The sequence below is a fragment of the Trichinella spiralis genome (genome assembly GCF_000181795.1).
Source record: "Trichinella spiralis strain ISS 195 chromosome Unknown Scfld1557, whole genome shotgun sequence".
Classification (NCBI taxonomy): domain Eukaryota; kingdom Metazoa; phylum Nematoda; class Enoplea; order Trichinellida; family Trichinellidae; genus Trichinella; species Trichinella spiralis.
Window position 1 is genome coordinate 1,744,975 of NW_003528496.1, and position 16,671 is coordinate 1,761,645.

General features: G+C 31.9%; 6 protein-coding genes across 6 annotated transcripts; 5 read left to right on the forward strand and 1 right to left on the reverse strand.

Annotated features, from left to right (window-relative positions):
• Positions 1-851: 851 nt before the first annotated feature.
• Tsp_05013 (putative pyroglutamyl-peptidase 1) lies at positions 852-1,505 on the forward strand. The gene has a single exon (XM_003369559.1). The coding sequence runs from the start codon at positions 852-854 to the stop codon at positions 1,503-1,505; it is 654 nt and encodes a 217-aa protein (XP_003369607.1).
• Positions 1,506-2,281: 776 nt separating this feature from the next.
• On the forward strand, positions 2,282-2,801 carry Tsp_05014 (conserved hypothetical protein). Its single transcript, XM_003369560.1, has 3 exons — positions 2,282-2,347; positions 2,461-2,619; positions 2,673-2,801. Exons 1-3 carry the CDS (start codon positions 2,282-2,284, stop codon positions 2,799-2,801), a joined length of 354 nt encoding a protein of 117 aa, XP_003369608.1.
• Positions 2,802-3,246: 445 nt separating this feature from the next.
• On the reverse strand, positions 3,247-4,339 carry Tsp_05015 (hypothetical protein). The gene is made up of 2 exons (XM_003369561.1): positions 4,115-4,339; positions 3,247-3,375 (listed from the first exon to the last, which is right to left on the reverse strand). Exons 1-2 carry the CDS (start codon positions 4,337-4,339, stop codon positions 3,247-3,249), a joined length of 354 nt encoding a protein of 117 aa, XP_003369609.1.
• Positions 4,340-5,700: 1,361 nt separating this feature from the next.
• Positions 5,701-6,334, forward strand: Tsp_05016 (conserved hypothetical protein). The gene is made up of 3 exons (XM_003369562.1): positions 5,701-5,785; positions 5,899-6,057; positions 6,111-6,334. The coding sequence occupies exons 1-3, from the start codon at positions 5,720-5,722 to the stop codon at positions 6,237-6,239; spliced, it is 354 nt and encodes a 117-aa protein (XP_003369610.1). The 5' UTR covers positions 5,701-5,719; the 3' UTR covers positions 6,240-6,334.
• Positions 6,335-7,886: 1,552 nt separating this feature from the next.
• Tsp_05017 (cyclin-dependent kinase 2-associated protein 1) lies at positions 7,887-8,162 on the forward strand. The gene has a single exon (XM_003369563.1). The coding sequence runs from the start codon at positions 7,887-7,889 to the stop codon at positions 8,160-8,162; it is 276 nt and encodes a 91-aa protein (XP_003369611.1).
• A 2,005-nt stretch (positions 8,163-10,167) lies between these two features.
• Positions 10,168-14,787, forward strand: Tsp_05018 (TBC1 domain family member 12). The gene is made up of 9 exons (XM_003369564.1): positions 10,168-10,267; positions 10,543-10,737; positions 11,187-11,664; positions 11,698-11,841; positions 13,352-13,552; positions 13,621-13,717; positions 13,801-13,884; positions 14,247-14,485; positions 14,709-14,787. The coding sequence occupies exons 1-9, from the start codon at positions 10,168-10,170 to the stop codon at positions 14,785-14,787; spliced, it is 1,617 nt and encodes a 538-aa protein (XP_003369612.1).
• Positions 14,788-16,671: the final 1,884 nt, after the last annotated feature.

Below are 16,671 nucleotides of genomic sequence, written 5' to 3' on the forward strand. Positions count from 1 at the left end.
TCAGAAACAAATGTATCGCACGAGGTTTATATATTTTTTGCATGACTTCCCGGGGTGACAACGAGAATTGCATAATACTCTTTTTCTGCTGCAACTGCATCGACCAGATGAGCAGCCAGATAGGCACATGCACTTAACATATCCTTGGCCGCCCGTAGCTTTAGTTACTGCAGTTCTTAAAGGAATTTCGGCGTCAAGAACTTCATCAATTGATAATAAATTTTCTGATATGACTTGTAAATCAGCAGCTGTAAATTTGAATGACAATTTTCTTTCTCTGCAGCCAAATTGTTAAGCCCAAGTGCCAATGTTCCCATTTGGAAGCATTCCAAAAAATTACATTGTTTCAATCAGAATGAAGTGGAATTAACATATGTACCTTAGATCCTTCTTATTAAGCCATTTGTAAAATATTGAAGCCCTTACGCAAGGGGAACGTAATTCGGCCAATAAACGGTTAATAAATGTTTAATGTTGCTTTAAAAATATTTATGGTTTATTATATTGCATCATTCCAATATAATAAACGTTAACCGATACTTCAGTGCACATTCATCAATGGTATGCATACGTGCAAAATGATGAAAATACATTTTCTCAAGCCAAGTAATAAAACATGCAAAAAACAAAGCATCACAAAATACGACGAAAATATTTCCATTGAAATGACTGGTTTCAAATTAATAAATAAATTATAAAAGATTTTAAATCGATGGCCACATTTTGAACAGAACTGAAAATTTCAAAATTTCATGTTAACCAGAACTTCAAAATGGAGAATTAATTTGAAATAAAGCAGATTAATAACCCTAAATGAAAATTCCGAGCAATCGTGAGCAACTTTTCTGTGTATGCGTATAGTTTGCGTTGCAAAAGATATCCATCATTTCAAAAATGCTTCTTTATTCATTGAAACAATTCATAAAAGTAGCAAAACAACCGAATGTAAAGAACAGTTCGATAAGCAATTTGAACAAATGTTGAATTTTGAAAGATGTTTGAAGCAAATTGTGAAAAGCATACGTCAATTCACTGATCTAAATCCAAGTTTCACAATGATGAGCAGCCTCATTGGAGGAAACAAAATAAGTGATGCGGAACTATTTTCTGACTGTTTATTAAGAATGAAGCAGAATTGTATAAATACATCAAATGAGAAGTTTCATACTTGTGTAGCTTTGGTTGAGGTAAAAATTGAAGCTGCTAGAACGTTGCGCAATCAACAAATTCATTCATTTTCAATTGATCCACTCAATAAAATATTAGCAGAGAAAATAGAAGAAGCGAAAAAAGAAAAGACGAAATTAGATCGTGCTAAAGCAGAATATGATTTAGCATTGGAAAAATTAAAAGCAGCTAGTGAAAAAAATTTAGATCAATTTTACATCATTATGGAAGAGAAGAAAAACGCATTCGAAGCGCAAGCGCACATTATGGCACAATGGATGGATTCGATGCCAGATGTTGAACAGATGATCGCGAAAAGTATCCAACAGCTATGCTAATCCAACTATCAGTATCACAAATCTGTTATTCAAATTTTGAATGACCTGTTAAAAGAGCATTGAATATTTTGAAAAATAATAATACATCATCACTTCACAACAAATGGCATCAACTACTACATTTCTATTTGTTCACTATTCCTTCCTGAAACTAAAATTAATTTGTTTTATTCAGTAATTTTCAAGTGTCTGTTACTTCCATCTACAGAACCTTTTCACTCTTATCAACACCATTTCTCTTTATTTTTTCAACAGTTTTATTAATCTTTAATTATTATTTATACTGAAATTACGTTAAATTTGTTTCAACTATTCAAATTTAACTGCAAGTATACATTTTACTTACGTTAAATAAACACTGAATTGTTATTTATTTATATTATGTTAGTTGCAAAAAATTAAAATTTGGAAAGTTTGAATCATAGAATAAAAATCAACATTGTAAATCGTTTCATTAGTCTTTACAAATAACATATTAAAAATCTTCTGCTTCATCTTTATTTGCATTACGTATTTCATAAATGAGATATGCAACCTCTGTTTTCTCCTATGTAAATTTTACAAAACAAAAATAAGTACAATATTTTGTATATTTTGCTTCTTACTTTCAAAATAAACATTATGTAGTATTTTTTATGAATTCAGATAACGGTGACGTACACATAAAATAATTATTTAATTAAACATCTGAACAAAGAACGTTCGATTCTATTAAACTATAAAAGCACTGTTTTACAAAATCAAAATCATTCACTTCACGAAATCACAATTATACAATGTCAGTTTTAGCAGCTTTTATCTTCTTTTTCATGGCAGTTATGCCTGAAATCAATGCGGATTTGGTATGTTGGTGAAGTTATACAAATTTTAAATTTTATTCATTTATTTCTATCTCATTCAAATCAGTTCATTCATTGTTAAATTAATTTATTCTTTATAATGATCAATTGTTTAGAGTCCATTGGAAGAAGCCCAAAGTTACATATACCAATCTGATTTGCAAAGCGGTAAAGGTCATTTCCGCAGAGTTCTCGATATAAGCGATGTCGACACAAGTGACGGATTATCCTTAACGATAGACGCTCTTCCAACTACATGTCCTGTGTCATCAGAAGTATGTAAAATTTTATTTTAATGTAAAACCTTCAAAGCGTTGTTATATTTCAGATGACTCAAGATCAAGTGTATTCAGATGAGTGCCCCGTCACCAGAGAGGAATATGACGAAATAGAATGCCATTTGAAGCTTGACCATTCTAAAACTGGCCAAATTGAATGTACATATTATGGACATTAAACTATGAGAATAAAGTGATTTAATGAGATATTGATGTAAAATTGCAATTTACTGTTTTGAAGGCGAACGGAAATAAAATCCGACAATTTTTTGCAATTGCATTTTCATTCTTCAAGCGTTCGAATGTATTCAAATTTTTATACAAAAAAACTTATAATTTGGCTGCAGGAGATAATATAAAAAGTAATGCTGCTTGAAATTTTATAAATTTGCATTCATTTAGTGAATCACCAGACAAAAACACAAGTTCTATTTGCATTTACCAAAGCAATATTTAAATATATTAAGTAATAGTAAATGCTTTATCTAGTGTATGAAGTTAAATTTTCTTTTTGTAACACTTTCAATTCCTCAATTTTTATAAATTTTTAATTCTACTCTGTTGTAAATAAGCCTAAAACTTTATGTAAATGTCCAGCTTATTTTGAGGTGAAAGAATATTTTGCTATAATGTGAATGACATTACTAAACGTTCATTATTTGGCGAGCTATAATAAACAAAAGCCAAACAGATAATTAAATATGGTGAAAATTTTCCGTATGTTATAACTGAAGCACTATTATAAAAACCTGACTGCAAATAGATTGTTTTTTATTTTAATTTTATTATGATGTCAAAAAATCAGTAATTAAATTTTGAGAGTAATTTATGGAAGCTGTTTTAGCATATTCAGAATATGAAATTCAGAGTCATCACTCTTTTATTTCATTCAAAATTATCTATACATAATCAGAATCTCTGAATCTACAAATTATGAAAACTGTAGTTTTCCCAAGAAAAATGCCTCATTTCATAATTATCAATGATTATATAAAAGTTCATCTCTCAGTGAACAAAAACAGTTTATCAGCAACAAAACTAAAGCACAATATATGTACTTCACTGAAAAATTTTTATTTAGAATCAAAATTTATTGATATTTAGATTAACGGTATTGCCCTTAAAAACATAAAAATTACATTTGCAATTTCAGAATTTTTATTCAACTTGCGAAGAAATAAATCTGAAGAAAATCCAACAAATTTTTAACTTTATGTTCTGTTGCTTTATCCACAACTTCATTGTAGATTTCATTTTAGCTAACAATGACACAACGATATTAAACAGCAAATAAAATATTGATCAAGTACAAAGTAATATTTTGATGAATGCAGAATGGGATATGATTGTTTGTTTGGAGACTGCTTCATTTTACTTCTTTATATATAGTTTATTACATGTTTTTTAATATAGCATCAATATTAAATTTTTATCTTATTTTCAGCTGCCTTCAAAAATTAGATTAATATTGAAAATTTATTTTATAAAAAACCTGATGTGAACGGCTGGAATGAGGCAGAAAAATTGAAGTGGCTACCACTATTGTTGAGCCAAAAGGCGAGAAGCACGTTCCTCCAGTTATCACCTCTCGCCTGGTCTTCGTTCTGAAGCCGCGTGGCTTCTTTGAAGGAACGATTTGATCCCCTGAGCAACGTAGCCGTTTATCGTGCAGAGTTGGAGAACCAAAAAGGCGTGCACAAGAATGGCAGTCAGACATTGGTATCAATGATATTCGACGTCTGGTGGAAAAGGCGTCTTGATGCTGTCAGATGACGCCAGAAATATCATTGGACTAGATAAATTCCTCAGTACGCTAGAGCGACCCTAAATGGTCCTGATAGCAAAACAGAGGAAGGGCATAGAAGAAGCCGTGTGTGCTGCCCTAGAAGTGGTATCCTTCATGATATGGCCATGCCCAGATATAATGATCGGTGCCACCAGCCAAACATCCTATAATGAGGATCCAGTGGAAAATGGGATAGCAGCCAAAATCTTGCGTTCAACCAAATCCATGGAACGCATGCAACTGAAGCTGAAAGGCATCGAGCAGCGCATCTAAGTGTCTCAACCATAAGAACGTTACAGTCGAAGTGACTACGACAAGGAGACAGCCGCGAATGGACAGCTACAGAGTGGCGTAAGTGTTACCTCTGCAGGAGGATTGGACACCTTGCCTAAAACTGCGGAAAACCGTTAAACTGAACAGTCCGCCCCTTCATCACTGGGTCAGAATGGCGGGTGCAACCACGACCCAAAAGAATCCGTACTATGGCACTGACCTGATGGCAGTAGTAGGAAAGATTGGCGTATGTCCAAGGAATATATTGATAGATACTGGCTCAGCGATTACAATTGCGCAGTACATTGAATACAATACATTGAATATTTCGAAAAATAATAATACATCATCACTTCACAACGAGTGGCATCAACTACTACATCTCTATTTGTTCACTATTCCTTCCTGAAACTAAAATTAATTTGTTTTATTCAGTAATTTTCAAGTGTCTGTTACTTCCATCTACAGAACCTTTTCACTCTTATCAACACCATTTCTCTTTATTTCTTCTCCAGTTTTATTAATATTCAATTATTATTTGTACTGAAATTATGTTAAATTTGTTTCAACTATTTAAATTTAACAAAAAGTAAACATTTTGATGACGTTTAATAAACACTGAATTGTTATTTATTTACATTATGTTGGTTGCAAAAAATTTAAATTTGGAAAGTTTGAATCATAGAATAAATATCAACGTTGTAAATCGTTTCATTAATCTTTACAAATAACATATTAAAAATCTTCCGCTTCATCTTTATTTGCATTACGTATTTCATAAATGAGATATGTAATCTCTGATTTCTCCTATGTAAATTTTACAAAACAAAAATAAGTACAATATTTTGTATACTTTGCTTCTTACTTTCAAAATAAACATTTTGTAGTATTTTCTTTATGAATTCAGATAACGGTGACGTACACATAAAATAATTATTTAATTAAACATCTGAACAAAGAACGTTCGATTCTATTATACTATAAAAGCACTGTTTTACAAAATCAAAATCATTCACTTCACGAAATCACAATTATACAATGTCAGTTTTAGCAGCTTTTATCTTCTTTTTCATGGCAGTTATGCCTGAAATCAATGCGGATTTGGTATGTTGGTGAAGTTATACAAATTTTAAATTATATTCATTTATTTCTATCTCATTCAAATCAGCTCATTCATTGTTAAATTAATTTATTCTTTATAATGATCAATTGTTTAGAGTCCATTGGAAGAAGCCCAAGGTTACATATACCAATCTGATTTACAAAGCGGTAAAGGTCATTTCCGCAGAGTTCTCGATGTAAGCGATGTCGACACAAGTGACGGATTATCCTTAACGATAGACGCTCTTCCAACTACATGTCCTGTGTCATCAGAAGTATGTAAAATTTCATTTTAATGTAAAACCTTCAAAGCGTTGTTATATTTCAGATGACTCAAGAACAAGTGTATTCAGATGAGTGCCCCGTCACTAAAGACGAATACGACCAAATAGAATGCCGTTTGGAGCTTAACCATTCTAAAACTGGCCAAATTGAATGTACATATTATGGGCATTAATCTATGATAATAAATTGATTTAATGCGATATTGATGGAAGATTGCAATTTACTGTTTTGAAGGCGAACGGAAATAAAATCGGACACTTTTTTGCAATTGCATTTTCATTCTTCAAGCGTTCAAATGTATTCAAATTTTTATACAGTACGAATTTTAAAATTTTATTTTACAAAAGATAATATTAAAAATACTACTGCTTAAAATTTCGTTAATTTGCATTGGAAAGAATGCCTGCATGGATGAGCATGTAATGAGAACTCGATTTCAAACAACCAGTAAGCAAACGCGTCAAAAATCATGGACGAACAAGACCAAACCGTTTGAATTAAAAATCTCCTTCTTTAGTTAAGCTCACTGTATAATTTGATGGTCTTTGCAATTTACACACCTTAGTGAGGTAGGGTATACAAATTTATTTCTCCAACAAGATTTGGTTAGACAGAGGCAAAAATTCGAACGCTCTGAGTATTTTCGTGTCATACGTTATGTGCGTTCTCTTGTGATTGTTGAATGGCAGCGGATGCCGTTGATAATTTTCTACACTGTTCTTTCTGGGATCTTTTTCTGAATTTGTTTATGTCGAAGTGGCATCAAAATGTCTTAAACTGCAAGATTTGCCATTAAGTGTTTTGATCGGTTAGTGATGATATAACTACAACGGCTGACCATCAGCGCTATGACAGCTTCATTACATCGACACTAAAATGTGGACTGATTATCGGTTTAAAAAGGCAGCGATTTGAAATTATATCAGGCTATTATTGTTGTCAAAAATGTATTAACTGCACAGAGAGGAGTCGAAGATATATGATTAGGTGTCAAGAAAAGATTCTCTAACAGCTACTTTCTTTTCGAAAAAAAATTTCAAAATAAAATTTTTACCTGAAATATTACATTGTTAAAATATACATTTAGCTGAAGGCGTTTTCAATCGAGGCATCAATTCTCACTGCAAATTTGCTGCCTACGCATGTGTCCAAAAGCCAGTGCATTGAATTCAACAACTGTTCTCCATTTCTTGGCATTCTGATAACATATAGCAATAACAAACCAAAAAGCTCTGTAAAATTTGCAAGCTGTACATTTTCGCAAAATCTAAAGAACTTTAACAAGAACAATTATTCGTTAAACTGCTTTTAAAAATTTTAATCAATAAGATAATAAACTAATGTAATATAATGCTTTTTGATTAACATTATTACTGAAATCTCAATTAAAATAATAATGCTTGATTATACGTAGTGAAGAAACACAATTACAGTAAGCCATTCCTTTAATGAAAAGGTAACTCGTTTAGTTTTGTGCTTTTTGTTCATCCATTGCAGGTTTATATGTTAATTTTGTAAATTATTGTGATTGATGATTTATTTTTTTAATTTTGTTTGACAGAATTACTTTTAATGATTTTTAAACTTTGTAATGATATTATTTACTGTTAATTTGTTACATTTAAAATTAAATGAGATAAATTAGAATTATGTAATAAATTTTTCTTTGTGATTTTTTATCGTCTAGTTTATATGATGGAATGTTAACGTAAAGAGGTTTCATAAATATTTTACTGTATTACTTAGCTTTTTGGTTAACTTTTTTCCATTTTGTTTATAATTTTTTAAAAGCATTTTTAAATTTGTAGATATAAATGAAATGAGTGCCCAAGGCCCGTCAACCAGTCAGCAAAAACCACAAACATCTAAAGATACGGCTACAGTTCCGCAATTTTCTATACCAACGTCACAGCCTCAGTCAAAGTACAGTCAGTTGTTGGCGGTGATTGAAGAACTTGGAAAAGATATACGTCCCACATATTCTGGCAACAAAATGTCCGCAGAACGTTTGAAAAGATCTATCATACATGCCCGAATATTGGTTCGTGAATGCATCGTTGAAACTGAAAAAGCTGCCAATAAGTCAGCTATGTGACTTTTGTTTCTTTTCTTTTTTTGTGGAAAATATCATGCAGCGCATATGTTATTAACTTTCAACTTTTAATCATTAGTTTTATAGCTGCAGTTTTTGTTTTTGTTTTTTTTCAAATTATAATTTGCGGAGAATCATTTACACGTATACCTTATTTTTTGGGTATTCATTAAACCTATATTACTTATTTTTTCCAAGTATATATTTGAATGAGTAATATTTTAAGCGTAACAGTGACGAATGTTTGAATTAAAAAAATTATTGCTGAAATTGGACATTTCATGTTTAGAAATTGTTATACGTATGATTGTTATAATATTTTTTTGTAAAATGATATTCATTGTAATCGTATAGTGTTGTTGGTGTGAATATTTATTTACTTGCTGAGAAATTCCTCCATTTTAATGCGTGTACACAACTTGATAAATGTAACTCGATCAAGCGTGTGTTGTGCCATTTGTTTTCATTAATGATGGGGACTGCACTTTTTTTACATAAATGTTGTAGGCGATATAAAATTGTATAATCTGCAGAAATATTGCATATCAAAAGTTGATTGATTAATGTCAAGTGAGAAGATCAACTTGCAATTCAGTTGTTTTTGCAAATAAAGTAATTCAAAAAAAATTTACAATTGCAAATACTCAGCTTATGAGTAATCAAGTGAGATATATGATGCAAATTAAAATAATTGAAACAGTTTTGCATTGAAGTAATAGAAATTTGATAAAAGTGTGCGTATAAATAATGTCGCATAGAATAATCGCTGTCAACAGTGACAATAGAGACCAAAGAGCTGCTTATTAATAAAACTGGATTAACGGGTCACGGTTCAAATTGCAGTTGAAGAAAGGTCAAAATTAGCAGCAGCCACGATAATAAAAACTATGAATCATCCTTGGACTGAAGCTTTAACAATCGGAAATGGAATAATATATTAAAATACACATTTCATTAAAAAATTTTTTGCATATATGTGATGAAAAATATTTCAAGTATGCATCAATTATATGACGTAAAACTTCTCTTCTTCTGTATGCGCATGTGATGTGAAAAGTATGCAAATACACAAAAAGCAAATTACAAGGAAGCATGAAATTTAAATGTTGTTTAAATTTTCCAACTTATGTAAATTGAGTTGAAGTAAGTGGCTAGTGATGGCTTAAAAGTTGCGAAATCAGGTCGCAGTTGTCATGCGAATTTCATACGTTCCACAAGTTTCAGATCTGAAAGGTGAAACCGGTTGTCACAATTTACCGTTCACAAACTGAATTTATTGAAGTGAGAAAATTTTCAACGCCTAAGCAGCATACAAAAAAGCACTGAATTTTTCATTTTTTCCGGACGAATTTTAAACGTAGGTAAGGATTAAAATGACACATACCAGGGCGTTTAAAAAATTAATTAGTAAAAATTGTAAAATACAATTTTATTTATAATTGTTTTTTTTTGCTTCATTATAAATCATGCAGTTTTGAACGACATTCTCTAAATGGTTATCAATTTAAATTGTTGTTCATTTCCCAATCAGACAAACTGCTTTACATCAAAATAGCCTCTTCTCTATTTTATTCTTCAAGTTTCTTTGTCTGATTAATGTGAACAAATTAATCATAAAATGATGCTCATCTTTTTTATCATTGACATATTTTACTGAGATCAATATATCTTCTTTTTTGATGAACTGCAGTTTTTTGTTCGACAAGAAGTATTAACAAATAATATGTAACATCTTTTCCAATTTTTTAAAATACGTAAATAATCAATTGAAGTGAAGAAAAGTTGTTTGAAACTTATTTCAAATGAAATGCGAAAAAACAGTGAACAATCCGACTTGAACTTTAATCAGTTTTGTAATATTTTAATGCATATATGATATTGTATTTGAATCTTTGCAAAAATAATAAATAAATTTTTAAAATGAAAAACTTTTTTACAACTTTTATTCAAGAGTTACAATTGATAAAATATTACGTAGCATTAAAAAGATCACGTATTTCTAGTAAAAATGAACTTTTACTTTTCTAAGAAGAAATTAATGCTTGAATATCATTTCATTCCTAAACGAGTACGGTGTATTTACAGGGCTCTTCGTCGGGTGGTGGTCGGTATGAGATGGTGAAAATGTGTATCACTTCCGATGATAAGTCAAATACTTTGACATTGCGGTGGATATAATTTATTAAAAAAAATTATTTTTTCAATTTGAAATTTTCTTAAAATTAAAAAATTTTCTACTCAACACCTTGTCGTTGTTATTATTGTGTTTCATTTGTTCACACGATTGCCTGAATGGGAATCAATGATAAAGCTGTTGTACAGTGGCTGCCAGATTGTTGTTTTGTTTGAATTTTAATTTTAATGGATAGTGTCAATATGTCAGCTCCTTTGTGTCCAACGAGCACGCCGGTTGTAGCCGATTGCGATGAAAGTGATGACAACTTGCAGGCTAGTTGTTTGCACAATGTTGCAGCTTTCAAAGATTCAGGTTTGCATTTGGATTCATCCGAATCCGATGAGCTGGTGCATGTTTTGCACAGCAACGATCAGCTGGTCTGCTTTTCACCATTTAATCCAAGTAAGTATGAAGTGATTTATTATTGTTGTTTGGTTATTTATTTAGCATTGTTAGGTCGTTTGTCGATGTGTTTTTAGAGCATGTTGTTTTGTTTGCTGTAAAAATAAATGTTGCGCATATGGTGAATTGATGATTATTTTGTTTTCTTTTTCTTTTATTTTTTTTATTGTTACCATCTGTCCTTGGTACACTGCGGTAACGCCCAGTGGTATTCACGTCATTCACGTTCAGCAAGCACATAGAATAGATTTTTATTTTATGTTGTGTTCGCTAGCTAGCTAGCTGGCTGTTGCCGTTGCGTGCGTGGGTTGGTGTAGGAGCGTCAAGGCATTTTACGCTCAGCGGCGCGCAGCTAGTGTCCGGCATATTGATTCTGAGCGTTTTGAGCTTCGTCGTCGTCAGTTGCATCATAATCAATCGATTTGTTAAAACGGCTGATATCATTGCAGACGAACAATTTGCAACAGAAAGCGTAACTTCTTCACTGATGCCGGCTGCAAATCGTGGTCACGTCAGGCATTGGTCTTACGATCCTGCCGCGGCTCGTATTTTAACGCAAGAAGAATTTTATTTGATCAACACGACGAACAATAATAATAATTCTCAGGTTCAATTGGAACGTCGCAATTCTTTGGGAAAAACGACCGACATATCTTCTTCGTCCATCAGCATCAGCAGTCTCAGTCACAGTGATTATTCAACATCGTTGGCTTCGTTCAGTGACGAGGCCGGCTGTTCTTCGAGCAACAGTTCCACATCCAAGCACAGTTCCCTAGATCGACGCAGTTTCTGTTCCGACAGTGGAAACAATAATACCGCACCTACTATACAAACTGATTTCAAAGATCGTTTGAAGCTTTTTTCTCAATTTTTGCCCAGGTCGGAGAACATTATTAATCCTTTCTTGTCTCGTATGCATTTTTACATGTAATTTGCTTAATTTATTTCATCTAATTTCAGAAATTTATTTCTACGCAAAAACAACAATACTAATGAAGGAAATGCTTGGAAATTGTTCACCAAACTTTCCATTTCGACTTCATCTACTCCAGAAGCACCTCAAGTTATTTCAACTACAGCTTTGATTCTTGAAGAACGTCCTTCGTAAGTTTATTGTTTAATATATTTTTTTGTGTTTATAATTCATATAAGTTGAATGATTGGTTGTTTGTAAAATATTTTTATTTTGATATTCTACCTACCAGTAAGAATGATAAAATTTGACAGTTGTGAAACTTTTAATGTAGCCTGTTTTCACACGCCGAATGACCTTGTTTCTACTGTTTAACCAGCTTTAACGTTGAAAGAAAATGATGACAATCTGTTTATTTGTTCATAATAATTTTGTTTTGAAAAGATCGATTAATAATTTTGATAGTTGTTTAAAATTAATAAAGCGTGTGATCGATAGATTTTACGCTTTGAAGGGAGGAAGCACCCGTCATTATTATTATTCTTGTTTTGAGGATATGATTTTTAGATAAACTTCAATGTAAGATGATTGTATTGTAAAACAGAAAAGCAAAAGTTCTTTTTTTTGGTAAATGCATTTCTATTGTAATATGCATATTGTATGATTTATTCGAATTTGAATTTTTATGAATGAATTAAAAGTTTTTACCTAATACTATTATTATTATTATTATAAAAATTGATAAATTGCACGTTGCAAGGTTAATTGTTGTAACAGTTTCAAATGTGTTGCACAAAAAATATTTTTATTCAGCATAGAACGAGATGAGTCATTCATTCATTCATTGTGTAGGCACTAGGCGCATAGTGATACGATAACAGTGGAAAAGAAGGAAATAAAATTATGACATGTGAAATCATGATTTTGGAATTTTTCATTTGAATTGAAAATAGCGTCACATGTTTTGAAGAAGAAAAATTGATTTTACAGCGGAGGCGTTTTATTCGTAAAAACCGATTTCAGCTGCTTTATATTTTATATAGTAGATGGATAAGTTGGTTGATTTTACTCAACCATTGAACAACAACGCTTGATTTTGTGTTTTGTTTGATGAATTATTTTATGAAAAAGCATTTATTCAGCCGTATTTTAATTGAATAAATATTTTTCTCTTCAGTGTTGAACTGAGATAATTCAACCGTTGAAAAATTGAATTATAACCCTAATAACTGCACGCGTAATATTGACTACGCAGTTTTGTGAGTGTTTTTTTTCGAAATTGATGTATAAATTGTGTCGCGTTTTTGAAATTGTGCTAAAGTGAAAATAGAATCATGGGCCATATATTTCATTTCACGCTTTGAAAAGCGTTTTATTCGATCGAATTTCCAACTGATCACGATGACACGGTTGATGATTGAGGTCGATTACACGGCAGAGATTATTACATGCACAGCAGAGCACAGCTTTTCCAACTTGTCAAGCGAGCTTTTTTTTCATTGATAATATATGATAAATCGATTATTTTTTGTGTATGTTTTTAAAATTAATTGTCCATTTCAAATTCTTCTCGTATTTGAACTTTTGTGTGTTTGAAAAAAAAGTTTACTACGAACTATTATATAACCTTTTATTTATTCATATTCGTTACTGTATGTGAACTTTGAAAGCAGTGTTTTTCTTTTTTTTTTGGAAATTTAGTTCTTTGCCTCCGAAATCGGCTTGTGAACAGAATCGACAAAAGCAAGAATATGCGTTGATGGTGGAGAAGGCGAAGAAAAAAGAACAACGAGATTTGAAACAACGCCGTCGTGAGATGAAAGAGCAGCTGAAACGTGAAGAGCAGCTTGTCACTTTTGTCAAAGAATGGTCTCGAGAAATTTTGCCACGATGGAATGAATTGTACGTATAAAAGAAAAAAAATTGATAAAGCAAGCTTTGTTTGTATTATTTTTTCAAAAAAAATTCAGGAAATCTTGCAAAAGGGTGAAAGATTTGTGGGGCAAAGGTTTGCCACCTTGTATTCGAGGCAAAGTTTGGAAACTGGCCATTGCAAATGAATTGAACGTTACAGAAGGTTTTTTTTATATAATTTAATTTCATTGCGAAATTAAGAGATAAACGTAATAATATATTCTATTTGTTTATAGATCTTTTTTACATTTGTTTGCATCGTGCCAAAGATCGCCGGTCTCAGTATAGCAAAGAATGTGATGACAAATCTACAAGCAGTGGTGAGGGAATTTTTGGTGGCAGTACCGATTGTTCTTCTATTCAACAACAACAACAACAACAATTCAATGTTGAAAATGGTCAAGATGGTCGTGAAGATGATATTGTTCCTGTGAATCGTGAAAGTACGGTCGAATTGATTCATTTGGATGTAGCCCGCACTTTTCCTACGTTGGGAATTTTTCAAATTGGTGGACCATTCTACGATTTATTGCTCAACATGCTCAGCGCTTATGTTTGTTACAGGCCAGATATTGGTTATGTGAGTTCTTTTTATTTTTTGCTTTCAAAAAAACTAATATTTTCAGTCTTGTTTTTTTACCTAATAATAATAATAATGACGACATTGTGTGATCCATTTCAGGTTCAAGGTATGTCTTTCATTGCAGCCATTTTGCTGTTGAATTTGGATCTTGTGGATGCTTTTATTGCCTTTTGCAACTTGTTGAATCGTCCAGCGTTGATGTCATTTTTTCGTTTACAGCAAGATAAAATGGAACGTTACTTCACTGCTTATGACGTTTATTTCAAATTAGCATTGCCAAAATTGCACGAACACTTCAACAATTTGGACATCAGTCCAAATCTTTACCTGATCGACTGGTAAGTAGAACAGTTAAATTGATGGTGAATAAAAAAAATTATAATAATGCATCTTGGACAGGTTGTACACAATTTATGCCAAATCACTGCCGTTGGAAATCACTTGTCGCATATGGGATTTGTTCCTACGTGATGGTGACCGGTATTTATACGACGCTGCGCTTGGTGATTATTGTTTTCATTATTTATATATTTGGTGAAAAAAAATATACATATATTTCAGGCATTTTGTGCATGTACGAAGATATTTTATTGCAAATGGATTTCGATCGAAGTGTGCAATTTTTGACTCATTTGCCTGACAGAATTCAAGCGAACAATTTGTTCAAGCGTATTGATCAAGTTAAAGCTAGTGTTGACAAAGAACGTCATATTTTCAACAGCCTATTGGACGATTGACAACATCGTCTGCGTTAGTGTTCTATTTCATCGTCAGCAAGAGTGATCTTTTTTTTGATGAAGAAAAAAAATTTTTCTCAATTTGATGCAGTTGAAATGGAATTTTTTCATTTTATTATTTATTATTTGTGCCCATGTTTTTATTCATTTTTCAATCACAGCTTTGCCATGCGACATTTGTCTTGCCAATTTTTTTGGTGAAATTGTGTTTTTTGTGATCGATGGTCAAAGCAACAAGAAGCTTTTTTGTACCCGGCTTGCTCTTGGCAACGGCAATCTCAACACCAAATTTTCTACTTAAATGTTAATGAAGTTAGGCTAGCGAGTTGTTCTTGAAAGACAGACAAAGTGCCCCTCCCCCGCCTTTGCTAAAATAATGCAAATTGACGGGTTCGACGATTTTTGTGGTCTTAAAATTTTATTTTTCATTTTTTGCATTTTTATCACTTGTATCAATTCTACTTCTTTGTATCGTTTTCTCATGCAATCGCAACTACTGCTGCTCCGCTTCAGCCGCTAATCGACGACCCATACCCACATGCTGCCTGTGAACTGATTTTCCATTTGGTTTTTTTCTCGCTTACACAAATTTTTACACGTGCCTTTTTTTTCTCTTCCATTTTACAAAACTTAAGCAACACGAACAAATTCCCACTGACGAGAGCAGTATATGATGTGTAATGAAACTTATGGCGGGTTTCAAACTTCTGCTTCTTCTCCAAACGAAATTTTCCCCTCCCTCCTCCTCCTCCTCCTCCTCCTCCTTTTTTCCCTCCTTTGTTCAACATTCTTCTACTGATTGGTTATGATGCTACTACATATTGGCAGCTACTTTCCCATTGTTTGTTTTTCAAATTTTTTGTTTGCATATACATGGTTGAACAGTGCACAGAGGTTACATTTTTATTTCTGGCCGGTTACATTTTTTTACGCTGTGTATAATTAATTAATCTATTTGCATCGTTTTCACTGCTGAATTATGAATGCCTGCAATTGCAGAAGCTGTTTTTTCCTTTCTTTATTTCTTTCTTTCTTTCTATGCGATCAGCGTCTCTTTTCAGTTTGTTGTCTATGCAACGAAATAAATTTTTAAAAAATGTATATTTTTCCATTTCTGCTTTTTATTTTTCTTAAATACGTACAAATTGTCGTGCTATTTGCTTCACAGCGAGTTGTGTATATTTATTGAAAATTATCACGGAAAGTGATAACTGCCACCATTCAACAACTAAAACAGACCATTTTCTCACAGCATGGTCAATTTATCATTCACTTGCAGTTGCACACTTCATGAACAAATAATATTTCATATTTTTAAAAATAAATTGAATTTCAAAATTAGATTGTTTAACAATATTTTGAAACATGCTTCGAATTATTTTGGAAACGTTGGTTATAAAAAAAATTGTTCATTGCAATTACAACTCCAGTAAAACTATATACTACTACTAACCACCAACTGCACTACAAATCTACTGCCACTATACAATACAAGAGACAGCTACATTTTACAAGCTTTATGCAACAACTATCATCCACTTCATCAGACAAGCAGTTTAGCAAATACAAGCAAAAGTTAAAAATATATTAAAATGATTGAATTCAATAAGAAACTCTGCATGAGAAAATTGAAGTGAAATGTTGAGAAATTAAATTGTGAAACATATACCAAACATTAAAATAAACAATCACATAAACGACACACAATCACAGCTTATTATTGCTGAAGAGCAAAAAATTAAATTGTTGCGTCCAAAGGTAAAAATGCACACTGAGAGAGCAGTTAG